At 34.8% G+C, this 27,118-nt stretch overlaps 1 protein-coding gene across 13 annotated transcripts in view; it reads right to left on the bottom strand.

The window, feature by feature from the left end:
- Positions 1 to 27,118, bottom strand: part of RyR (Ryanodine receptor) — a 178,209-nt gene that overhangs the window by 58,881 nt on the left and 92,210 nt on the right. For 12 of the 13 annotated variants that reach the window (XM_089255391.1, XM_089255395.1, XM_089255398.1 and 9 more), the window contains 12 exons: positions 23,483 to 23,593; positions 14,853 to 15,091; positions 13,208 to 13,289; positions 12,602 to 12,628; positions 12,220 to 12,356; positions 4,466 to 4,601; positions 3,544 to 3,597; positions 3,166 to 3,281; positions 2,596 to 2,774; positions 1,923 to 1,993; positions 1,321 to 1,408; positions 43 to 174 (listed from right to left, as the gene is read on the bottom strand). In XM_089255391.1, coding sequence (XP_089111517.1) covers positions 43 to 174; positions 1,321 to 1,408; positions 1,923 to 1,993; positions 2,596 to 2,774; positions 3,166 to 3,281; positions 3,544 to 3,597; positions 4,466 to 4,601; positions 12,220 to 12,356; positions 12,602 to 12,628; positions 13,208 to 13,289; positions 14,853 to 15,091; positions 23,483 to 23,593 — 1,372 coding nt within the window. The remainder of the gene's footprint in view (positions 1 to 42; positions 175 to 1,320; positions 1,409 to 1,922; positions 1,994 to 2,595; positions 2,775 to 3,165; positions 3,282 to 3,543; positions 3,598 to 4,465; positions 4,602 to 12,219; positions 12,357 to 12,601; positions 12,629 to 13,207; positions 13,290 to 14,852; positions 15,092 to 23,482; positions 23,594 to 27,118) is intronic. The other variant, XM_089255394.1, reaches the window with a different exon arrangement.

The raw sequence follows: 27,118 nt of genomic DNA, 5'->3' as shown, positions 1-27,118 counted from the left end.
ATGAACATAAAGCACAAATAAAATTTGCGATGAAAGAGATACCTTCTTGGAAGATGAAGTTGTCTGAGGGACATTTTGAACTGATCTACCTCTTCCAGCACCAGCAGGCATTATAAGAGTCATGTTGTCAATTTCATGCTGTGATATGAAATTTTGTTCTTCACGCCTGAAAAACTATAATGAATCATTAATTTAGAATTCAGTGTAGATCATCTAGCAATTTTGATTAGATGTCTAAGGTATAAATTAAAATATCAAAAATTTGTACAAAAAGTTACATATAGAACACTATCTGGTCCTGAACCTTTCTATCCTGTTTCGATGTCAACCATCAAAGGAGATGTCAAACAATGGATAGAAGACAAACACATGCGGCAATGGAACTCAAGGCAGGACTGCAGACAGGCCAAGCTGGCCTTGGGAACCCATCCGAATATTGCTAAAAAACTTATCTCATTGAACAGGAAACAAATTCGACAGGTTATACAGATCATCACTGGTCATGCTAACCTAGCGAAACACCTACACAACTGTAGTTATACAGATTCACCTATTTGTCCTGCGTGTGGAGAAGAAGACGAAACTCCACTCCACTATGTGGGACGATGTCCCGCCTTCTCCATCCCGAGAAGGAACTACTTCGGTGATCATCAGGTGACTCTAAGTGAAGTTGTGAATGCTCCCAGCATTTACAACTTGGTAAATTTTCTAAATTACACTAAACACCTAAATTCATGGTGAGTTTCAATTCTGCTTTAACTTGAACTTTCATGCATTACTATTTAATAACCTCGTGTTGAGTTCTCAGCCATATCCCTGAGACCTTCTCTGCTCCTTTTCTAAAAGGGCACCGCAGACAGGAGCAGCCTCAAATTCTCTGACATGGCTTTACTGGTTGCGGTTCTCCTTAATGTCCCATACAGAGACCCAATACAATGTGGTAATAGACACCATAACTCTCGTCCCCGGAGCAGTCACCAAACTCTGGGTATTTCCACAGAATAATATCTTTCTTCATTCTTACATGACCTACAACTCATGTTGAACCACTTGGTGCTAGAGCAATGGGCAAAATTTGCCTAAGCTCTTCCCCTATGGGACGCCAAATGATGATGATGATGATGTACATATAGAACAGTTAGTTTTAAATTTAAAAAAAAATAACCACATATATAACATACTAACAAAAATGAAAAAGTTTATTAAAAAACCTCATTGGAATTTTGTGTTTATTTCTTCATAATTTCATGTCAAAAATAAAGATATAAAAATCAGTTTTCAAGTGATAATGTCTGATATGACTGAGTATGAATGCTGTACCTGACTCTTATTCCATATATTAAATATATGAGCCACATTGTTATAAACTATTTCTGCTTCCTTGATGTTATGTTTCAGCCAATGATTCCTGAAAAAAATGGCAGTAAAGGTAAGTTCAAATATGATATTTATGAAGAAAACTATCTTACATCATCAACTATCACAACAACAAAGAAAAAATTCGGGAAAAATATATTGTGCAGAAATATTTTTGAAGCCATGTAAGTAATTTTACAATAATTATCTGTTGCACATCTCTTTAAATGTACTGTTATTTTTTTAAATCGTAAAAGGTATTCTATGATTGATAGATTTTTAAAGTTTATATCTGTTTCTTTAGCATTTTATAATTAGGTCATTGCAAGATAAAAGTTTAGCTTTCTGTATAACAACCAAGTTCTACTAGGTTCCTTTGATGCAATATCTTGAAAATTTTTCATGTATACAGTATTTCTTAAAAAGCAAAATTTTCAGAAAACCAAAGTGCATAAAATTATAAACAAAACTTTGGAACTTCAATTTTCATGTACATCCATATGAAATGAGTTCACTTTTTAGAAAAGAATGTTTAGTTAGAACAAAATTGAAAAAAAGTCACTAACCTTTGTAAATCAACATATTTGATGAGAAGAGGATAAAAAGCATAAACATCTCTCACTAACAAACTGAATTCCTATAAATAAAATTTAAAACTACTTCAATATCTTATTTTCATTGATCTCCACAATATCTGTACGTGTTATTAACTTCTTAAGTTTGTGAGTCGAGGAATGCCTGTTATGTAATTTTTTTCACCTTGATGAAACATGAAATACTTCTGTTATACTGATGATACACAAGATCATAACTAATTTTGGAGCATGTGGCTAATTATAACAACTGATTCACTAAATAAACAATTCCTTCCACGTTTAGTAATGCTCACTCATCAAACATCATGGACACCATCACATGAGCCTTTGATAACTAGCTTTTGAATGTTGTGACATTACCACAGAGCAAGCTGAAGGTTACTCTTTATAACTATATTTCTTAATTTTGAAAAAATTATACTTTTTTTCATTTATGATGGTGCTAAAAACAAGCATTTTTGATCCAAATTATTACTATTTATGCTTGAATACTATTTAGAAGAGAATTAAAGGAAGCTAATTCTATGAAAAGTTTTATTGAATGGAGTACCGAATTTAATTTGCAAAATAGCAGCCAAAAACATCACAGACAAAAACTATAATTTAACTATCAGTTAAACTACAAATCTAAAAACAACCTTACATCTTGCAGTTGACTCTCAACTTGAGATGTATCTTCTGTTGCTGATTTCAAGTACCCTCTCATTTGTTCTTCTTTGTGAAATACAGACATGGCACGAGACCCTATCTTTTCAGCTAATGGTAGAACTGGGTCTTGTAACAGTTCTTCGGATGAGTTTATCACAATTTGTCCAGCATGAGCTAAGAAATTCAAAGCAGGATACATGTGTTAAAATAATGAAGTTGGAAGAAACAGGACACATGAAGAAAAGGTTGACGATTTTAAAATGACCATATACATCCAAAATAGGAAATTGAATAATCTGGATAGGTAATACCAGTTATGCTTAAATAATTAAAGGCTTTCAAGCTCACTATTACTGAGAACTTCAATTAATTATATGCATATGAAATTGTAAAATATTTCTCAAAAAGATAGTAATTAATATGGAACTTTTTTTGCAGGTAAAAGATCAGTTATTTCTGGTAGAAACTTCATAAATATTCTCATTTATTTGAGTGTTTTAAGTTTATATCATAATCACAAATGCAATATTTCATTTCGAACACTAAAGCATGGCATTAAAATTACCTGCTATATTTACCATCCATGGAGCAGTATCTTCTCCAACTGTGCGACGAATGAGGTTGAGAGTATTTTTTAACAAACTGTTTAGATGCTCACTGGTCACCATTGTAACATGATTCCTGAGGTAAGAAATGAAAAAATAATAGCCTTTCTGCAAAAAAATTTCTATACATCAGAAATTTCATCAGAACGCTTACATTTTTGTAAATTTACTCCAGATTGAAAATATTTCTCTCTAACAAAATTGAAACAGAGCAACTACGTTACATGACCATATAACACAGTGCAAGAAGACCACAACATGGAATTGAACTTAAATTGAGATCCGTAGTATGTGAATGGATAAAGTAGTAGGAGAAACTAATATTATGAAATTCATACCCAGATTGCATATTCACATTGTCAGGGCCCTGACTCCACCAGAATGGTAAATAACTGAAAATAGAAATAGGAAATTAACAATATTGAAATTAATATCAAATGTAAAATATAAAGCTGAATCATTTTATACAACAAATTCTTTTTTCCCTTCATTCCAGATAAGATATTTCATTTTCATAAAACATAAATTACGAAAAATCAAGGCACTAAGATATAAATTGGCAAAAATAAAAAACAAGCAAGCAAAACCTCATTGAAATAAACGCCATGCAGCTTTTTGTTATATGTTTAGAATAAACGAATATGTATCTTCAGCACTCAAAAATTCAAGTGTGTATTATCTGTTATTAAATTATTATTATTTATGACTTTGTGCTATTCATTTAACCATTTTTGTTACATTAATGTCATGGGGGCTAATTAAAAAGACCTACAGCTTAGTGTTGTGTTTGAAAATGGCAGGGTTCATTCAAAAACTTTTTTAATGGCTTCCTGAGAGGTTGGTGCACTAACCTCTAAGTGGAGGAATTTCTGCCATACCAATGTGTTTTTCCTTGTCATTTCTGTTTAACCTCAATGTAAGAAAAATTGCCACAATTTTGACATTTACGTTGGTACTGATGGAGCTTTTACCAGTTTGCTCAAGTCAACCCTTGGTTTAACTGATCTCCAGACTTTTACTGTGTGGCATATGCATATATTAACTCAAAATCACATTTGACGGGATTGATCTTTAGCATTTACTTACAGAGGTCAAAAAAGTATATACATCTATTTGATATTGTGTGACTCATGCAAATAATACCATAAAAAAAGTAATTTAGAATGAAAATAAACATAAAACAAAATCATGATCACTTTTATTGCAGTTTTTAAAAATGAAATGAAATGAGTGAAAAATTAGGAATATTAATATGCAGACCTGCATAACAGAGGAATTATTACATCTATGACAGCTGGAGTATCGTTGTATTTACCGCCACCATTTATAAATTTTTCAACCTGTCCCATTAGATCATCTAATGTAGGCATACTAGCCTCTAGTTCTGCCATAACAGCTGAGGAAGAAGAAAGAAAATGCATAGTAAAATATTCAAAGTTACCCAAAATAAATGGAGCGGAACCTATTTTGAATGAAATAAATATTATTAGGATATGAATAAATAATGTAGAAACCTATTAAAAATGTAACAATAAGGAGATTTAAAAATGATAAAGAGCTAAAAATTATAGAAATATGCTGATTTTATTTATATAATTAAAAAAAAAGGCTTAAAAAATTATTTTCCCTTTTCTTGGATCATCGACCTTGTGAAAACCTTCCCACTGAAAATGAACATGTAAAAACTACTTTTTTTGTTCCAGATATGGGAGATTCTATTATGATTTTAAATATTTCTGCAGGGCTTAGCATACACATAGAAAACTTGAGAAGAACATATGATTAAGTTATATACTAATTTGAAGTCCATGTCATGTCACATAAAATTAATGTTATTTTATATATACCCTACAATATTATGGGAAATGAAACTAAATATGCATACGAAGTACGAAAGCCTGGATAACCAAGCGGAGATCGAGATGTTGCTCGGAAAGAAAATTCACATTCCCCTGTGGGGAATCGAACTACCAATCTCTCACTGTCCGGGCGAGTGTTCTAACCATTGAACTACAGAGGACAGACATTTTCAATCCTTAGAGCATATGTATGAATGCTGAACGGGACTGCGCATGGACAGCCTCCAAGCTCAGCTAATAGCCCTTACGATGTTAGCCCCCAGATGACGACAGGATGGATATCCAGGCTTTCGTACTTTGTATGTACATAGTTTCTCTCTATATGTCGCCATCTGGGGCCTAATGTCGTAAGGGCTATTAGCTGAGCTTGAAGGCTGTCCATGCGCAGTCCCGTTCAGCATTCATACATATGCTCTAAGGATTGAAAATGTCTGTCCTCTGTAGTTCAATGGTTAAAACACTCGCCCGGACAGTGAGAGATTGGTGGTTCGATTCCCCACAGAGGAATGTGAATTTTCTTCCCGAACAACATCTCGATCTCCGCTTGGTTATCCAGGCTTTTGTACTTTGTATGAAAAGCGGAGAGTGACATCGTTTCCTCTCTATAAATATGCATCTTAAGATAGTTACATATAGTGAACATCTTTTATTAATATTAAACTTGAGTGGTAAACTTGTTGTTTCTATTAAAGTGATTTATGCAAGATATACAGAAAACTGGATGTTGAGAAGATATTTATTTTTTGAGATGTTGAGAAGATATTTATTTTTTGAGATGTTGAGAAGATATTTATTTTTTGAGATGTTGAGAAGATATTTATTTTTTGAGATGTTGAGAAGATATTTATTTTTTGAGATGTTGAGAAGATATTTATTTTTTGAGATGTTGAGAAGATATTTATTTTTTGAGATGTTGAGAAGATATTTATTTTTTGAGATGTTAAATTTTTTTAAGGAAGGAAAAAACTCATCTCTGCCTCTACCGGGAGTCAAACCCAGATTCCTCGTTTGCAGGAAGAGTGCTCTCACTACTAAGCAACAGAGGAGATAGAGATCAAAAATCGAAATCTCAAAAAAATAACTATCTTCACAACATCCAGTTTTCTGTATATCTTGCATTAACAAATGGAGAGGGACATCATGTCATATAAAGTGATTTATATTGCATGAGTATGTTACGTGTTTATTAATTATTTGGGGGAACATCGAGAGACATGAACCACCCGACCTTGGAATCTAGGTGTAGCCCTGAAGTAAAGAATGTGTATAGAAGTCGGCTTAAAGCATAATCAAAATATTGGGATCCAATTAAACTCTTTCAATTGATGCCACAACAATCTTTTACCTCTCATACTATAGCCATCTTCTGACACATTTTTCCGCTTCTTCAAAACTACTTTCCTTCTTGCTTCTTTGGTCGCATTCCTCAGTCAGCTTAACCACTTAACAGTTTTACCAGAACACCATTCAGGTTGCAAAAGGGTCTTTTTCTGATTTGCCAATACAACGCTCGAGCAGCGTATTTTTCTATGTCAATCTATGTCTATTTGCCTTGCTTTTTGTCTTTTTTTTAATTTGCAGTGTTTCTAATAGATGGCTCTAGTTGTCCAGTAAAGTTTGGATTGTAAAACTAGCGTAAACCAAATATTTTTGTCCTGATTGTAATACAGGACTTTGCTTATTTCCATGTTTCAAAATTTACCATAAAAAAGCTGAGTTTTGAAATGAAATAAAAATGTAAGTATAAAAAAATGCATGCTCTTTTATAGAACAATTTATAGAAATGACATCCATTTCTGTAAAGTGTTCTTTGCAGTTCAACTAGTTGTTCAGAAAAAGACAACTTTAAGTAAAAATGCCATTTTTTTGTTGTAATTAAAAATTAGTATAAATTAATAAATACAAAACTTGTAACAGTTTTGACTGTGAATTTGAATTTATGTAATTGATTTGAATGCAAAATTGTTTATCAAAAATGTCCTTATTTTTGGAAGCAATATGGCAAAAAAACGAAACTGTTAAGTGCTAAAGCCACTTGTTCTTTTTGATTTTGTATAATCTTCCCAGAAACCATCTGTACTTTTGATCTTCAGCTGAGGTGGTCCCCTCTACGTCCATGGCCTCCACATCCTGTAGCAGGGCCCCTAGGCTGGGATCTTTTGCGGGCCCCTCAGTCAGACTTTTAACGGCCCCTTTCTGTAGTTAATTTATAGCATGAAAAGGCAAAAAATGATAATAATCGTCTCGGGCCCTAGGGCTAGAGTCCTGTCAGCCCCCCCCCCCTTCATGTGGGGGCCATGTCTACGTCCTAAATGACCCTTCTTAACTCGTTCTTCCTCTATTCTATTTTGAAAACTATTGTATCCAGGAGATCACTGCTCCTGACTTTTCTCTCAGGTGTGTATCGGCCAAAGACAACCTGGAATTCATTTATCACTGTCAGCTGCTTCTTGGAAGCATGCTCTTCTCGATTGAACAAAAAGTAATCAGGATGGCATTACATCTCCCAAAAAAGAGAATTTTAGGGAAGGTTTCTTAGAAAGTTAGTCAAAGAGGAGTTTGAACTAGTAGAGTTAAGATGGAAAGATGATTTAGCTTTTAATTGGGAGATCCGTCTCATTGGACCAGATTATGGTTAAGGAATTATTATTGTACCTTAATGGTTGGTGTTGGATACATGTTTATAATTCATTTTGCTTCCCATTTAATTTCTAAATTGTTTAACATGTAAATAAAATCTATAGTCATGCTAAGCTTGGGTTTATTGGTCACAACTGTTTGCACTTTTCTTTAATGTTTTAACGCGAAAATGGGGGGGGGGGCAACAGCTACCCAACAAAAGATAGAAAATTGTCTGTAAATGACTAGTGTCCATGGATAAAATAGTGAATAGTAGATTCATACCATGATGAAAAATAATGGAAATCGTTTCAAAAATTTGAAAATACTCAAATAAAGGTTAATTATGTAAAATTTTTTCCAAGTTCCAGTTACTTCAAATGTCCCCTCCTCTCATATGAGAATAAAACTCAGTTAACATAATTATGCAGCTTTTAGGCTGTGAGGGCATGGTCAGAGGAAATTCACTTTCTGGCATTTCACTTAAACTACCACAGATGTGGGCGGATGGTTTCTGAGACCTTGGCCTAGCAATGCAAAAGCTGCATATATATTTCACTAGCTGATACCTAGCCGTTGTTGCCCGCCCCGTAAAAAAATTTATATATGTATAGCTTAATAATTATTTCTTAATCAAAAAAATTTCTGCATCAAGTAAGAAAAAATTACTTTTATTTTTAAATATTTTAGTTAAAAACTTCAGGCAATCGCTTGTGGATACACAATATTTTTTTTGTTTTTTCATCTGGTGTGTAGATGTACAAATTTTTGGGATTACCAACACGTGAAGAACAGGCGACAAAAATCTGTCCATGAGAAATACAGGGCTCAAGTAGATTGATACCTGCCACAGCTAACGACTGGGAAGCGGGAACTGTAATCGCTTGAAAGTGAATGGCATTTTTTCAGTAATAATTGGGATACGTGGAATGAAGACTTCTCCTTTGGCACATCCAGTTAGAATTGTTGCTTCAATGATGTAATTGTGCAATTAATCCACACAAAATCTGGTGCCATTGCAGAGTCTCTGTGTCTCCAAATTTCTTAAAAGCATTATAGGTGCTCCGACTTTGAGGATAAAGTTGTCTGGTGGCACACCCGGAATATCCAAAGAGTTCAGAAATTCTTTAAGATACAGAACTGTGTGCGCTGAGTCTGTGACAATGTCAACCAATTTGTAAGATGTGGAGTCCTGGGATAATTTTTAGGATTTTTTCGTTGATCTTGTTCACACTGTCATTTTTCTATGCCAGAATCGCTCTCTCACACACCCACTCATGGTTTCGGTGATTTTGTTGAATGTTTGGAAGACTTGGTCTGCAAGTTCTTGAACTGAGTTTACGTTCCCAAATGGATTTTGCCAGTTGTCAATCAGTCCAGTGCTTGTGTCTATGGGAATTCTTCCATTGCCAAGTTTGATCAACTGATGTTAAAATGATAGCAGTGCTACATCATTTTGCAGTTGAACTCGTACGTTGGTGGATAATAATAATTTTTTAACTTCGTGCCAGAATGTTGATGATTTGAGGGAAGCATTGAGTTCATCAACTGGCATTGAAAATTTTTATTCTCAGTTTTGTCATTGTAGTTGTTGTTCTCTGTTGTTAGTGACGCCATACATCGAGCTTGTGCAGCGAATATCATTCAAATGCCTTTTAAGCATTTTTTAAATTGAAACTAAACCTCTACGATGGGCGGTTGATGAGATAAAGGCCCCATCAGCACTTACAGGACAGCCTGTAACCTGTATATAGGCTAGCAAAAATACCCGTCGCTTCCCATGCTTTCTTCAATTACTGGGAGGATTGGAAAATTGACAAACCATTATAAAGGCATAAACTATTATACATACACTGGCAGCGTTAAAGATGTGACAAACCATTGTAAAGGCATATATTCACGTCTGAAATGCATTGTTGGGAGCCACAGTAACCAAAGTAAACATTCCGAAAGTGATTGTTGAGGCCCCAAAACCATTGTTGCCCGACAGTTTTTCACTTATTTCGGGCATTTGCCCAGCTCTGACGAACTTTTAAAGTACCCTATGGTTCATTCCCGGTCCTGTTTGGTATATATGTAAAATCTGGTGACGATTGGTCTGAAACTGTAGATTTGTATAAAGAACACACACACATACTTTCACATTTATATATAAGACTAGCTATAATACCCGGCGTTGCCCGGGTTTTCTTCAATGAGGCTTTTTTGGATGACGTGATATCTTCCTTTCTTTGAGGGACATGCAAACCGTGTCTAAGTTCACCAATATGGAGACTTCATGAAATAAAGAAATCTAGATTTAAAGAAACGTAAAATTAAATATATATTTTTCTTTTTTTAAAGGGTGCTAAGTATTTTGATTCCCCCCTTTGAACTTCAAGTTATCTATCTATCTCTGCCTGCTTCTGCTTTAAAAAATGCTTAATTAAAGCTGTGGAATTTTTTCGATGTACTTTTTACGGGGCCATAATTAATTTTAAAGCAACCTAAACTATATGAATTGATGCAGTTCAATATTAAAAGACAATACGGAGACATTAATTTTCATGCTTGAGAAGATATAAATGAAAAGTTTAAATCAATGTTATTGCATGAATATCCAACACAAAAGTAGGTCCGGCTAATTACTTCATATTTAATCTCCCAGGCTTCGTATATCTATCTCTAAGTGAACTCAATATTTCAAACATCGAGTATTTAATACAATTTTTAAAACTATCGATGTGACAGAAAACCCCACCAAATTTCCGCATTTCTACATTAAAATCGGCAAATTTAACACTGATTTCTATGAGGATCACCCTTTTCCTGACCCTCAAAGCGATGCTGATGATGATTATGACGTCATTCAAAAAACCTCATTACTGGGCGTATTGAAAATGTGGCAAACCATTATAAAAAGGCATAAATATTATACATATACTGATAGCCTTGAAGAAATGACAAACCATTGTAAAGGCATATACACGTCTGAAACGCATTGCTAGGGAACCACGGTAACCAAAGTAAACATTCGGAAAGTGATTGTTGAGGCCCAAAAACCATTGTTGCCGGACAGTTTTTTGCCCATTTGGGGCATTTGCCCTACTCTGACGAAATTTTAAAGTAGCCTATCGTTCAAGTCAGACCCCATTTGGTATATATGCAAAATTTGGTGACAATCGATCTAAAATTGTAGATTTGTATAGAGAACATACACACACAGAGACAGACAGACAGACAGAAAACCAATTTTATATATATAGACTAGCTATAATACCCGGCGCTGCCCGGGTTTTCTTCAATGAGGCTTTTTTGGATCACGTGATATCTCCCTCTCTTTTTCTTGAGGGACATACAAACCGTGTCCAAGTTAACCAATATGGCGACCTGCGCGATTCATGAAATAAACAAATATAGATTTACACAGAAACGTAGAAATGAATATATATTTTTCTTTTTTTAAGGGGCGCTAGGTATTTCGATCCCCCCCCCCCCTGAACTTCAAGTTATCCATCTGTCTGTTCCAGCTTCCAAAAATGCTTAATTAAAGCTGTGGAATTTTTTCGGTGCACTTTTCACGGTCTCGTAACTAATTTTAAAATATCCTAACCCACATGAATTTATGCAAATAAATATCAAAAGAGACAATATGGAGACATTAATTTTCATACTTGAGAAGATATAAATGAAATCAATGATATTGCTCGAATATCCAACACAAAAGTAGGCCCGGGGCTAATTACTTCATATTTAATCTCCTGGGCTTCGTATATCTCTAAGCGAACTGAATATTTTAAAAATCGAGAATTCAATACAATTTTTAAAATTATTGATGGGGCGGAAAATCCCACTAATTTCCGCATTTCTACAGTAAAATCGACAATTTTAGCACTGATTTCTATGAGGATCACCCTTTTCCTGACTCTCAAAGCGATGCTGATGATGATTATGACGTCTATTCAAAAAGCCTCATTACTGAGAGTATATTGAAAATGTGGCAAACCATTATAAAGGCATAAACTGTTATACATATACTAACAGGATTAAAGAAGTGACAAACTGTTGTAAAGGCATATACACGTCTGAAACGCATTGCTAGGAAACCACGGTAACCCAAGTAAACGTTCGGAAAGTGATTGTTGAGGCCCAAAAACCATTGTTGCCGGACAGTTTTTTGCCCATTTGGGGCATTTGTCCTGGTCTGACGAAATTTTAAAGTAGCCTATCGTTCAAGTCGGGTCCCATTTGGTATATATGCAAAATTTGGCGACAATCGATCTAAAATTGTAGATTTGTATAGAGAACATACACAGACACACAGAAAATCAATTTTATATATATAGATTTTAGGCTCAGAACTCCTCATAGAGGAGAAGGTACAACCTTGAGTCTGGTTGGTCTTAAGAGATTTTAGGCTGGCCTTGAAAGTCTAAAACTATTTTTCAAAATTCAAAGCAATCAAAAACTCATGCTCTATTTACATTAGAGTTATATGTGCTTCTGTCAGTACAAAAACAACCTCCTGATGTTTTTGAAAGGACAATTTAAGTGTACCTTGAGCTTCCAAAGATGTTTCTTGCAATTTCCCATGAATGGAATATTGGTTATGTGGATTCAGCATAGGCTCCAGAAATGCCACTGGGAAAGTTCCAGAAAAAGCACCTAAACAATTGCCAATAGCTGGTCTGTGCCTGAAAAAGAAAAATGAAAGAAAATTTGTCAATAGATCTTATGGAATAAATTGTTTATGAAGTTAGAATTTAGAGATATCAATAATATACAAAATAATAAGAATATAGGAAAAGGGTGAAGAGAAGATATAACCTAACAATCCAAAGGTAGTGATATTCACGGTGAAAGCTCGTGATTTTTAGTGATGAATAGAAATCATACAAATAAACAAAATCAGTGAAACTAAACCAAAAAATATCCGTACCTGTTCATTTCTGTTTTGATAAATTTCCTACAAGATAATGTTTAAAAACTGATTAAAATCATAAACAAAAATTTACAAATAAACTGAACAAAAATGTAATTTAAAGAATGTAACTAAAAAGTGCAATGAAGAATTATAATTTTTCAATCGAAACAATGAATATGTGATATGGTTAATTCATAATAACAACTGAAATGTGATTTGTAATTCAACATCTTCTGGTCAAATTTTATAAGAATTTTATAATTATATTATATAGTTTTATTTGTTCAAGGAAAAAAAATGTTTTACTGAAAAAAAATTTTTTGGTCAATTATTGTGTTATACATTCTTATATGTATATAAGATAAATAAAGATGCATACAATTCAACATAACATAGGTTAATATCGCAAAATCTAATCAACACAGAAAAGCTACAATGTATAAAGATATTCATTGCATCTATAATATTAATAGGTATATTAATATCATATTAATATACCTATAATAATAGTATTATCACTGCATACATGAGATTTCAAGATGGCCATAGCAAAACACAGTAAGCAGAAAATATAAGTATTACTGGAAGATGAACAAAAAAACACAAGTAATATAGTAGTACCTGCTGTCACTCAGTTCGGCCTTTGTTCCTAAAGTGAACATGCTATTTAGTATTTTATAGCACGCAACCTGTACTTCATTCACTGTGAGAAAAAAAAAATCACATTCATACAAACAATTTATATATAACACACAGTATTAATATGAAAAATTTCATCAGTAAAAGCATGATTAACCCTTTCCTTGACACAATTTGTTTTAAAGATCCACCTTAAAAATGCCATAGCAGAAATAACTTAACTCTCTGAAAAATGTCATTCCTCCAACCCCTTATTTTTTCAGTAAGGAAAAACAGGAGCAGCGTATGAAAAAATCGTGATAAAAAAATGTTTTTATTTAAATCAGATTTTTTTTACTTTAATTAACTGACTACTTATTAATAGAAACAAATCTTGTTAATCATTTAAGAATGTATATTTTCATATCATCTACTTGTTTTTTCACCTGATCTCTCAAATTTAATTCATAATTAATGAATAAACTACAAAAAAACTCTACATATAAGCAAAAAATATGAACACCAAAAATCTGTGTTTATGTAACATGGATGGTCGAATGTTACATAATGCATGAAGTTCATTTGAGTCCAAATGAACTTCATGGATTAACATTTCTTTTATAGAGAAAAGTGATTTTATTCATGATTTTTCGATTCACTCGATGTACAGCCAAAGGGCCATTCAGCATTAACTAAATAAAAAACATTCTATATTGACAAGATTGTTTCTTGCGCAATTGATGGATCCATTTATTATGTTATGATGTATTTCCATTTTGCATGATGTTGCTTAATAATTTACACATTTTTATTCTAGTTTCACAGATCTAATGAGTTTTGGTAAAAAATGAGCAAGCTTGAAATTTTAATAAGAGAAGTGAAAAAGTCTCAAATTCAACAATATTTATGTTGGTACAACATCTATTACTATTTTTAATCAGTAATTAGCGCATAGAGTTCAAGGCATTGTAAAAGAACTAATTTCTCTATTTTTTTTATCAGGGGAACCCTAATGTACCATAGTAATGCATCACAATTTTTTCCATGTACAAAATCTATAAATTGCACAGTTTTCTTTCTGCACTGTATCTAGTTCAAGTCTGTATTCACCGAAGATCTTCTGTACCTCTTTTAATGAAGAACTTTACCATATATAAGTGATATACATATCATACCAGGTTACTTTTACTTCAATATCATTGGAGTTATGTAAAGAAAAAATGGATTTAAAATTTTGTGATTTAAATCTGATTTTTTTTAAAAATGAAGTATCAATCGGCATACCCTGGGAAGGAGGAAAAAAATAAAAATACTCCATTGAGAAATCAGCTTCACAAGCTGATTAAATTGAATAGTTGAGTTAGTCTTTGTAAAAATAAGAAGTTTTCACACGGAAGTAAGATATTTTGTCAACCAAGAAATACAATGCATGAAATATTTTTTCAGTACCAGTGAGAGAGTTAAAGAAAACTGTAAAAAGAATTAAAACTGTATGATAAATTCAAAAAAAGAAGTATTGTAAAAATATTATTTGCAATGTAACTTTTCTTAATTAAAAAAGAAAAAAAACAATTTTTTTTAGTTATAATAACAAAAAGTTTTGAATAAGGTTTCTTTAGAGAAATTCATCGAGAAGCAGATCACTCACATAAAAGATCACTACCAAATTCGTATGCACCCAAATGGTCAAACAAAGCAGTTAGAACAGGAAGGAGAACAAGTTGAATATAATTCAAAGAAGAAGAGGTCTTCATTGTTGTTCCTCTGAGGTAACTGTATTTGCCCAAGGAGAGGTTTTGAACCAACTGACCAAGATCATCAGCTGCTTGATTAAAAAATGTCAGCATACTTGTCTTCACAAAATCTGGACAATTTTTGGCTATAGTCCTGTGAATATTAAAAGGAAAAAATTAACAAATCTGCAGTTTTGAAATCAAAATCATTAGCTAAGTTTAATTCTCAAAAAAAAAAAAAAAAAAAATTGGCACAAAGAGCCAGGTCAGAGTGTAAAACTGTACATTAAACTTTTTTTTTAACATTCATTAATGAATGGCTTTATTATTTACTGGCAACTTGGATATAAAAGAATGTACAAAAACAAACAAATTATTTGAATTTAATAATTACAATAAATATTTTCTAACAAAACGATTATTGAAATGGAAACCAAGTATTTGAAATTAGGGTAAAACAAATTGCAATTAGTTTAAATTAAAAAAATATTTCTCTATTTCTTCTCTCTTCCATAAATTATCATAATCTTTATGTATCTGTGTATTCAATATATCCCAGGGATCTCCAACATAAAGTTTCTCGCGAAACCCTGGATAGTTACAAGGATGTTCTGAAAAACCCTCGAGTATAACGAGGCTGTTCTACTGACCTCAAACAAATTTTTGAATTTTATCCAAAATAAGTGTGTCTCTACTGCCGTCTAATAGCATCATAGCCCAGGGCAAAATGAAAGAGGGCTTCATCACACCTTAATATTTATTGTCATTAACCATTGTGCCAGATCTTATCATGGAAGCCGCTATTCATTCCCTGCATGGCTCCCACTAGGGGAATGGGGCTGGCAGGGATCCAGCCCAGGGACCCAAAATTCTCATCATTTTTTTGTTTTTCACTATAATTTTATAATGGGGGTCTAAAGAGTCTGGCCTGGGGCCCGTCAAAGATCTCAGTCTAGGGGTTCCACTGTGGGCCATGGGTCTCCATGTTATCGCTGGTTCAACTCATGGTTGGAACCCATGAGGGTGGAGCGCTGTCAGACTAATGAGAGGTATATTCACAAATTAAGAAATTTGATTAGAACCATCACCAGAAGAAAAGTTCTAGTACGAGAACTCTGACACATGCTTTAAGTGAAATAATCATGATGCTAATCAATGAATCATAGGGTATTTATCAGTAAATATTTCCTGAGTATGAAATCAAGCATCTATCCTCAATGGTTTGAATAAGCACAATGACTAGGGATACATAAATTTCATATTTACGAAATAACTGCGATAAATGCGAAATTTACGAAATAACTGCGATAAATGCGAAATTTACAAAATAACTGCGATAAATGCAAAATTTATGAAATAAATGCGAAATTTGCCAACTTTGACGAATAAATGCTGAAATTTGATGTTTTTACTACTTCTTTGCGAAATCTAGGTAATTTACACTTTTTGAAGTGGAAAAGTAATTTTGCTCAGTACTTGTGAGCGTGCTTGAAAGGGAAACCACAAGCACTTTCCCCCTTTGATGTTGTGTAATAAATACAGTCGAGTTCGGTTATAACATAGCCCCTAGGACCTAGGTGATTCGAGAAGTGTATGTATTAACCGACGTGTATGTCATAAGGGAGGTGTTGAAATTAGATTATGTAGCAAAAGACATATATATATATGCATTATTGAGATTGTCGTGGAAAAAATAAGATTATGCCTCACAAAATTGAAATATAATATAGCATGAACATAGTTTTTGATTGGTATGTGAAAATTTTGGAAATTTACTTAGAAAACAAGATAAAATATACAACAACATGAAGATATTTTTTGAAATGTTAATGGTTTTTTTTAAGTTTATGCTAATAGTTTTTCCCTTTGCAGTTGACAGTATTGTATACTTAAAAAATTCAGAAAAAATAATCCCACTGATGTTCATGAATTCACCAATTAATGATACACTTGAATTAGTCACCAGTCTCAACTTGAATTGAAACCACCAATAAAAAGATCACAAAGTTATAAAAACAAGTAAAAATTCCATAATTCCGAAAAGCATAGATGATACAGTTCTGCACAGGAAGACAGGATTTTAAATAGCAAAAATTTTATTGCCAAAATAGTTACATTTATTATCGACAGGTGATGCTAAAGTTTGTTATTTATAATATTCAGTGCTATCTGTTGATTAGGAAGTGTAACTATTCCATGTATTTTTGCGTTTATTGAAAACATTTAGGGCTAAAATATCGCCCGTATACAAGGAATGCTGTCCATAAAAGGCTGTTTTTGACTATATATTTTCCTGGGTTCTTTTTTTTTTTTGCAGGGTTATATCTGGATTTTTTTTTTTGGTTATGCCCACTTTTTTTTGGCTTGTTATATCCACAGTGTATGTTTTAAGCAGGGTATAAATACAAATACAAATACAACGTCACAACAGGCAAATTGCCCAACGAGGTGGTTGACTTAAGAACATCATGGATCCCCAACCCATTTTTTGGAGTCCCTACCTACTACTGCTACACCCCACATGCAACCCCCCCCCCCCGCGGAACCCCCCAACGAATCGGTACATGCGGGAATGTGCGTGTACGTGTAGTGCAACCTGACGTAAAGTTTGTTTCGGTGTAATGCTTGTTATGTGTAGTGCTGTCATCTGCCCCCAAATTTTCTAACTATGAGTGAAGTGTTATGGTTGAATGATTTACCGTTGTAGGACTGTTGCTCTCTGTGGCGAGACTTTTAACGGGGAGATCGGCTCGCATTTGCGCCTTGAAGTTGGGAACCACAGAAAACCAACTTCAGCCGACCATGTTATAACAGAGATAAAAATGTATAGACGTGAATGGGAAAAATTTTAGTGAAGGATTTCACAACCGTATTTTTTATTCACCGGTTATGTTATAAGTGTACCCGACTGTATATGTAACTTTTTTGAATTTCGGAAAATGATGCTATAAAACGCATTTGAAAAATAAGGTTAAATTAATAGAAAATAGAGATTTTTTTTTTAAATGTGAAATTTTTGATTTAAACCGTTTCACTTATTCGAGTTGTGTTTTGTGTGTGTGAACGAAAGTGAAATTTTTCATTTGGAATTCGTTATTATGAATAAATGCGAAATTCCTAATCTGAATTTTTTTTTTTTGCAAAATAAATGCGAAATTTCTGATTAAAAATTTCTTTTCGCAAATAAATGCGAAATTTCTGATTAAAAATTTCTTTTCGCAAATAAATGCAAAATTTCTGATTAAAAATTTCTTTTCGCAAATAAATGCGAAATTTATGATTAAAAATTTTTTTTTTTGCGAAATTTACGTATCCCTAACAATGATCCATAGAAGGATGGGGGCTGGCGAGGCTCTAGCAGTGGACGCAGGACATAATCCCATTATTTTTTTTTACACAAAAAGATCTGTCTAGGGAGGGAAGCATGATGAGCACAGAGATGCTAGTGGGGAAAATAAAAATTTTATTAAAAAATGTGCCCTCTAACTTTTTCTTCCAGATAGGGTGCACATATTATCTTTTATTTCACCTGCAATGACCTGATGTTTCTCTGCGCACAAAATTTTGATATCTGCAGGCCTAGAAGTGAAAATTTGAAAAAAAGAGTAGGAAAAGTAGGAAAACCATTGACAAAAAATAGGAAAAAAATAGGATGGAAAAAACTGAATTCCCAAATTATTGTGGCATTTAAAAATATTGTGCCATTGAGATTCACACCTTATATATTTTAATTATAGTATTATCTATTGATATTTTAAGAAACTCAAGTTCTCTCTCTCTCTCTCTCTCTAAAGAATTTAAAAATCTTTCATCTCCACAGAATGTGGTATAGAAAACAATGTAAATAGCAAAACTAAAAAGAAATTAATCAAATTTCTACTGTTACTTTAAAAGTCAGATTAATGACCTGTGCTTTTCAGAGAAAGGAAAAAAACCTGTCTAGGTGCCATAGAAATGTAGCACATGCATGCTTAACCCATTGTCCATGGGCCGAATGTGGCCCCAGAATCATCTGTTGAGGCCTCCAGCTTCAAACCTAATTTTTCAAAAAATGAACTAAGCGATACATTTCCAGATCGTTCCAGAGAATCTGCAGCACAGTTTCAGGTCATTCAAGTGGTTCGCGTCACAGTTCCTGTTGTGTTTTCTTTAACACTTTTGTGAGCCGAGTGGATAACACATGGGTATTTATTTTGATGAGTATTTATTATTACGTTAGACTTAGATAGATTACATACATATAGATAGGAAGAATTTATAAAGTGGAAGGAGCAGAACATTTAGACATCTTGTCTACTTGATGTCAGAGGTGGAACTCACTAGTTCCCCTTACACAACACTAGGTGGCGTTGTATGTTCTTATCACTTTAGTTCTTTTAGTCATTTCTTATAAGGACACCACATTCCTCCCAGCTAATTTAAAGATCCAACCGGACAGGAGCTTTCCTGGTTCGTTGGGAACGTCGCAAACGAACGGGAGTACTGGACATCCCTGTAGGCTTGCTGGACGTTGCTAGTGCCTTAGCTGGTGTTGGTAGATCGCTGCTGATCTCTGCCTGAGTTGTCTGTTCTGGAGCAATCTGTACCTCAGAGTTAGAAGCGACAGGAGTTGATGAAAGTTTGCCTGGAACTCTGGGTACCACCAAGATTGGCTGAACTTGATTGCCAGCTGCTCTCATCTGGTCGATGTGACGTCGGAGGAGAGTTCCATTTACATCTACAGTGTAGTACAGAACTCTGTCTTTGTTGAGAACAGTTCCGAACTTCCACTTGTTATTGGCGGATCAGTAATCTCGCACAGCCACACGATCTCTTTGCTCGAAAGTTCAGTCATAGAAGTCTGTGACCTCGTTTCTGATCCTTTCTTGAACTCTGTTTTTGATATTTGGCAAGACTAGGTCTATCCTCGTTCGGATTTCTCTTTTTAGGAATAACATTCCTGGGCTTTGCATGGTAGTCGCATTTGGCGCTTTTCTGTAATTCAACAGAAACATGCTCACTTTTTGGTAGATGTTTCCGGGAAATCTTTGCATCGCCTGAAGGGATTGTTTTAAGGTGTGAACGTATCACTCTGCCTCCCTGTTGCTTGATGGTTTGAAGGGAGCATACGTTTTGTGCTTTATTCCATTATTCCTCATGAATATTTCAAACTCGTGTGACGCGAACTGAGGACTATTGTCACTCACTAACACTAAAGGCAGTCCAAATCGAGAGAAACAGTCCCGTAGGCATTCAACTGTCTTGAATGTGTTTGTTGATTTCATCGGGTATACTTCCATCCATTTAGAATGAGCATCAACTACGATCAAAAACATATGCTTGAATATGGGACCTGCAAAATCTACGTGAATTCTCTCCCATGGAGCACTTGGGTATTCCCAATGGTGTACCCTTGCTTTCACCGGATCGGACTTGAATCTGGAGCAATCTGGACAGTTTTTAGCAGCTTTTTCTATGTCGTTATTAATGTCCCTCCAGTAGACGTAGGATCGAGCAATTGCGTTCATTTTAACAATGCCCAGATGGCCTTGATGGAGTTCATCAAGAATTTGATTTCTAAATTTCTTCGGAATAAAAACTCTTTGGCCATGCATTATACATCCGTCCTGCAAGGTGTACTCAGCTTCCTTCCCTCCTAAAGGTTCACCGAATTTCGATTTCCTCAGCAATGGACCCAACTCTTCATCATTTTGTGTCTCTTTTGCTAAATGTTGAGCTTTCACTGGTAGTGTTTCGATTTGATTCAATTGGAAGAGTTCTATATCATCCTTGACAACTAAGTCTTCCGACCTTAAAGGTAATCAGGAAAGACAATCTGCATTACCATGGTTCTGTGTGTTACGATAAATGATATCGAACTGATATGCTTGTAAGATCAAGGCATAATGCAGAAGTCGAGTAGCCGTCAACACTGGTAGACCTTTCTTTGAGCTGAATATCGCTACCAAGGGCTTGTGATCTGTTATGAGAGTGAATCTTCTGCCTTTCAAGTAAAGCATAAATTTCTTTACTGCCCAGATAATTGCCAAAGCTTCTTTGTCAATCTGGGAGTATCTCTGTTCCATTTTTGTCAGCGTACGAGAAGCGAAAGCAATTGGTCTTTCTGTTCCATCTGGTAAGACATGTGATAGAACTGTTCCTATTCCTACTGGAGAAGCATCCGAAGCAAGAGTAAGAGGTAGTGTAGGATCATAGTGCATCAAGATTCGCTTTGAGCAAATTTCATTTTTGATCTTTTTGAATTAAGTCTCACACTTTTTAGACCAACGCCACGGAACGTCCTTTTTTGTCAGCTCAATGAGAGGATAGGCAATGGTTGCCAGATTTGGACAAAATTTCCCGTAGAAATTTACCACACCCAGAAAACTTTTTATTTCTTGAACGTTTTTCGGTGCGGGAACTTTCAAAATTGCTTCAGTTTTCTCATTCGTTTCACTTAGGCCCTTTTCATCAATTTTGTGACCTAAGAAATTTATTTCTTTTTGAAAAAATGTGCTCTTTTTCAAATTTAACTTCAGCCCATGCTCCTGACATTTTTTGAAAATTTTTTCCAAAGCTCTGAGATGTCACTCTGGCATCATCCATAAAAACTTTTACACCATCTATTCCTTGGAATAACCCATCAATGTACCTCTGCCATATTGCTGGTGCTGCATTTAGGCCGTACATTAATCTTTTACAGGCGTATAACCCCTTATGAGTGTTTATGGTTAGAATTCGTTGACTGTCAGGGTGCACTTTCATTTGCAAATACGCATGACTGAAATCAAATTTTGAAAATCGTTTACTCCCCATTTAAACATGAAAATATTTCCTCAAACGTTGGTAAGGGATGCTGAGGCACCTCGTAGCTTAGGATTTAATGTGACAGAATAATCTGCACATAACCTTATATAACCTTATGTAACACTTTTCTGCCGGCGTGAAATAGTCTAATTCGGTTCACACTGCGCTACAAACCTATTCCTAGAGGTAGGTTTTCTGTGCTGCGCGCAACGTGAATCGCCCAGCGCGACACGCCGTCCATTCACCAATTTTCTTACTACGTTTTCCTACAGAGCGCAATACGGCTCACGACAGCCCTTTACGCCCGATTGGCAGACTGCTTCTGGAGGAGTTAAGCGTCGTATATGCCGCGCGTTTCAGCGATCTTCTCTTTATTTTCGTGTTGTTCTATTTCCCTTCCCTTCAAAGCGCCACGCTTGGAAAACACATGATTATGTAACATATTTCTGCCGACGCGAAATGATCCAGTTCGGTTCACGCACAGCAAAAAGCCTACTCCTAGAAAAACCCGACTTCAGGGATGAACGCTCCTTACGGGATCCCAGAGAGAGAAACCTAGTCTCTCATGGAATCTCGTGTGTGAATGGATAGAGCCTGTTCTTCCCTCCTTTTTTTCGCCTTCTTATTTACGGCAACCGATCTACTAAACAGATTCGCTTTCCCCACCGAATTTCAGTTTTTAGCACTTTGACTATGGCGTGCGCACGGCGAAAAGATACGCTTGTCTCTCGTCGTCCCCTCTCGAGTGGAACTTTTTCTCTTTTCTTAGTAGAGAGTAGTGATGCGAATAAAACACGTCAAAAAGGGAGGGAAAGCAGTGACATTTTGCGGTTTCTCGGAATTTTCGTAGCGAGAGTTCGGCTGTAAACAAAAGGGAGAGAGAGGGATAAAATAGGAATAGTAGGAGAGAATTGCGGTAAAAAAGGACGATTGCGGCGAAAGTAGGAAAATAGGAGGACATTTCTAAAAAATATGAAAAGGAGGAAAAATAGGAACGCTGCGAGGTCTGTATCTGTACGGATTACAAAATTTCTGGATTCTTTAAGTGACGTTAAAAAATCCAGACCAGTTTTAAGTTAAAACTCAAAACAAAGAATAATTTTGTGAATATCAGTAACAAGAAAGTTTTCTTCTTTGAAAGCTCTCTAGGTTCTGGGGTTTTTAAGGGTTTTTTTTGGGATTTAGTATAATCAAATGGCTTTATGGCATTTGATTATGTGGAACCCCAAAAAAAAACCGGTTTCTAACTGGTGTTCTGTGATACAATATTCTAATACACATTAGACCTTTTGCAAGCTTGCTGTAATTTTATATTGGGTTGCAGCTGTTTTAACCCCCGTTGCTCTCTCTGTGCTCTATACTTGTGTTTATACACAAATATATTTGGCGTGTAGATAATCCACATATTTTATCTCACTTCATTTCCCCCCTTTTTTTACTCCTGTTGTTTAATGTAGCTGTGTATATGTATGTTCATGGGCTTCTGGCTCAAGCAGTACCAGAAATAAATGTGTTTTATTTGTATTCAAATAACCTTCAGTTTTACAATTATTTTTTTGAGAATTCGATCCCTCTGCAAATTTACTATTCAAAATTCTAAATAAGAAAAACTAAAAAAAATTAAATTGCATTATTATAAAAAAATGCACTATCAACAACAAATGCTGTGTTGTTTTTTTTTTTTGAAGAATAAAGCTTAAATGTTGCAAAATTAATAGCCAAAATTATTTTTCATGCTTTTAATTGAGATTATATTTACTTAGCATCTGTAGCTCGAATAAGAACCTGTAAACATCTGACGGCTATACGTGCATCATGCCCAAAAACACTCATTTTCGACCGCAACAGAGCAGCAAGTTTGCAGAATAAGCTGTAAAATAATTAATTAGAAATTGTAAAAATTATATACTTAAAAAATGATACACCAGTATGAACAGACTTGTTTTCTATGTAGATCCATAATATTTTTGAAAATTTTATAAAGTGTTAAAAGTCTTACACATTTGTAATTCACAGAATAAAAGTCACTTGTGAAGTTTTCCCGTATATTTTAAATATAAGCTATTGAAAAAAAAAAGAAAGTGAATCTGCTTATTTACACTGGTGAAATAAATTAAGAGAATTTGCATATTTTATCAAATTTCATGAAAATAACTGAACTGAATGTAAACCCACTGCTTCTAGACAAAAATGCAAATCTTGTACGTCAAATACGTAAGCGTACACTGTGTGTAGGCGGAGCCAGTAGAGAAACAGGCATTATAAGCGCGCGTAAGTTAAGACGCATTTCGTTCACTAGCACACCTCGGCGAATTTCTTGGTGTTATTTTGCAGCAATCGGTTAATTTCAAATTGTAACAGTAAAAATGAGTAACCACCAACGTTTAGATGATGGAATGAGGTGGCGAATTGTGGGGACGCTAGAAGCAGGCCAATCTCAAGTCCAGATTTGTAGAGAGTTAAATTTAATGCCCAGCATCGTGTGTAACTTATGGAAACAGTTCCAGGATACCGGAACCATCGAGAGAAAGCCTGGGCAAGGTCATCCAAGAGCCACGACGGCCAGAGAAGATCACCATTTGTCGATTATAGCGAGGCGTAACAGGAGTGCTACAGCTTCTCAGCTCTCTCGTGACTTGTATGCAGCCACAGGAACCCGTGTGTCAAGGGTGACTGTTTCCAAAAGACTTCATGAGAAAGGGTTGTTTGCAAGAAGACCTGCTGTTTGCGTCCTGCTCACTTCTACAGACAGAAGAATCCGTTTATCATGGTGCAGAGAGCATAGAGATTGGAGTATGGATCAATGGGCGACCCTTCTCTTCACTGATGAGTCCCAGTTCAGCCTAAGCACCGATTCTCGCCGTACGTTCATATGGAGAGAACCAGGGACCTGCTACCTACCCTCTAATGTCCGCGAAATCGGCCATTATGGCGGAGGAGGTTTAATGGTCTGGGCAGGCATCATGTTGGATGGCCGCACACCTCTCCATGTCTTTGAAAGAGGCACTGTGACTGGTGTGAGGTATAGGAATGAGGTCTTGGAGCCCTATGTTCGCCTTTTCAGGGGTGCAGTTGGCCCTGAGTTAATTTTAATGGACGATAACGCGAGGCCACATAGAGCTCTTCTGCTCGACGATTTTCTAGAGAGTGAGGATATTCGCCAGATGGATTGCCAGCCCGATCTCCATACCTTAACCCTATAGAGTATGTCTGGGACGCTCTGGGGAGGGCAATTGCAACTCGCAACCCCCCCCCTCCGGGAACCATCCAGGGAATGAAAACAGCGTTGCTGAACGAGTGGGACCAATTGCCACAGGAAATGATAAACTGCCTCATTTCAAGTATGAAATCACGCCGCGAGACCTGTATATCTGTAAGAGGGGACCATACCCCTATTAACCCATTTTTTTGTTTATTCTGCAACCGCTGTTTCATACCTTCCGACTCCAACGAGTGTTACGCACGATCATGCGTGTGAATTACAATATTATTGAATGCTTATTTGTTTTGTATTGTATCAATGTATGTACATATCAAATTTCATTAAAATCGGTACAGTAGTTCTAGAGATAATCGACCAAGTCTGCAAATTCTCTTAATTTCTTACACCAGTGTATTTGAACAAATTTAAATTGCAAAATTTTTAAAATAAGGAAAATATGTTATGAAAATTAAGTGGAAAATAAGAATAAAAATCTTAAATAAATTTACTTTAAAAAAAATTATTCTCTATTAATTACACTTGAGATACAGTGGAACTTCGGTTAACGAGCTTAGTTTGTTCCGCCAACATGCTCGTTATATGAATTGCTCGTTATTCAAATCGAACGCCCCCCTAGGAAATAACGGAAATTCGCATAATTAGTTCTGCAATTATACATTGTCATAAAAGTGACTAATAAAAATGACTTCATTCAATAATATAATAGAATAAGATATAAATAATATTATAGAATAAGATATAAATAATATAATGTCATAAATAAACATGCAATACACTAACATTTACAAATTAACTTACTGTAAACGAGGAGAGAGAGGAGGACAATTGTTTTGGACAACTTTTGGACACACTTTTTTCTGCAAACTTATTCTCTTTGTCCGACTCTGAAAAAACATGTATCTAATGACACTTGCTTTTTACCTCCTTTTTAAGATTTCTCAAAAACGGGGAATTTGCATTTTTCTTGGACAGATTCATTTCTCGCACACTGCTTCATCTTTATTTGGGTGGTTCTTTTCTACAGAATTTTGCACAGATTCCCACATTTTACAAATCTTATTTGAAGTGAGACACTTTTCTCTTCCTCAGAAAAAATACCCTCCATAAGATCCTACGGTTGCAGGCAGTGGAGGTTCATCAGTTTGCCTACAGCCACCTCCTGACCAAGCAGAATTTATAAATAAATATACATATAAACTCCAAGTGCTCATACGCATGGTTACAATGCTACATCTAGTTTTGTATCGTAACCAGTCAAGCCTGTGTATGCAGGTGTTAATTTTTCGAGTAAGGCACTCTGACTGGAGACTATAGGGGAGAATATTACCCACAATTCCCCAGTATGCGTGCGAATGAAAGCAAAAACCATCAGCGCAGTTGTGATAACGTGACAATAAATAAATAAAGTACAACATTTTTGCTCGTAATGCAAATCATCGCTCATTAATCGAATCAAATTTTTTCAAAATATTTGCTTGTTATGCAAATTGCTCATTAACCAAACCACTCGTTAACCAAAGTTCCACTGTATTCATAAATTGTTCTATATTTAGATTAAAAAATTTACAAATTCATCATCAGTATAAAGAAAAATATACTATTCTATGTTTATGCTATGTTATTCAAGAACATAATGCTTGTTGGATTATGAAAAAATCTCATTAGTACATAGTTCTTGAAATTTCGTGTTTGTTTCTACACTGGAAAAAGGTTTTTGAGTTTCCAACATAAATTGATGAATCTAGTTGATGAAAAACATAAAAAATTTTAAAGGATTTAATTTTTGTCATTAATAATTCTACCAAAAACTTTTTCATAAGTTTGTGCCTTCTTGTTCTTTGTGCCTTCTTGTTCTTTGTGCCTTCTTGTTCTTTGTGCCTTCTTTAATACCCTTTCTGTGAACTGCTCTGCCAGTCCAATTCATACATAATCGTATGTTGATTTATAGATTTTTTATAATCACTAAAGCACCCCCCCCCCTTGTGACCGTTGCATTATTTATATATATTTGTATTTTTTTATTATATGTGTTTGTGTAATTGCAAAATTCCCCCCCCCCCTCCTCCTTCCTATTTTGATTTTTTTTCATAATTTTTTGTTTTCAATCTCAAAAATCACTACATAGTGACTCTTTATTTTAATTTTACACTGTATGATAATTAAATGTTATTG

Source organism: Pholcus phalangioides, unplaced genomic scaffold (genome assembly GCF_987345545.1).
Source record: "Pholcus phalangioides strain wild (caught in Gottingen) unplaced genomic scaffold, Ppha-v1.0 ptg000042l_1, whole genome shotgun sequence".
In the NCBI taxonomy this organism is placed as follows: Eukaryota; Metazoa; Arthropoda; class Arachnida; order Araneae; family Pholcidae; genus Pholcus; species Pholcus phalangioides.
This window is presented reverse-complemented; position numbering and strand designations above follow the sequence as displayed.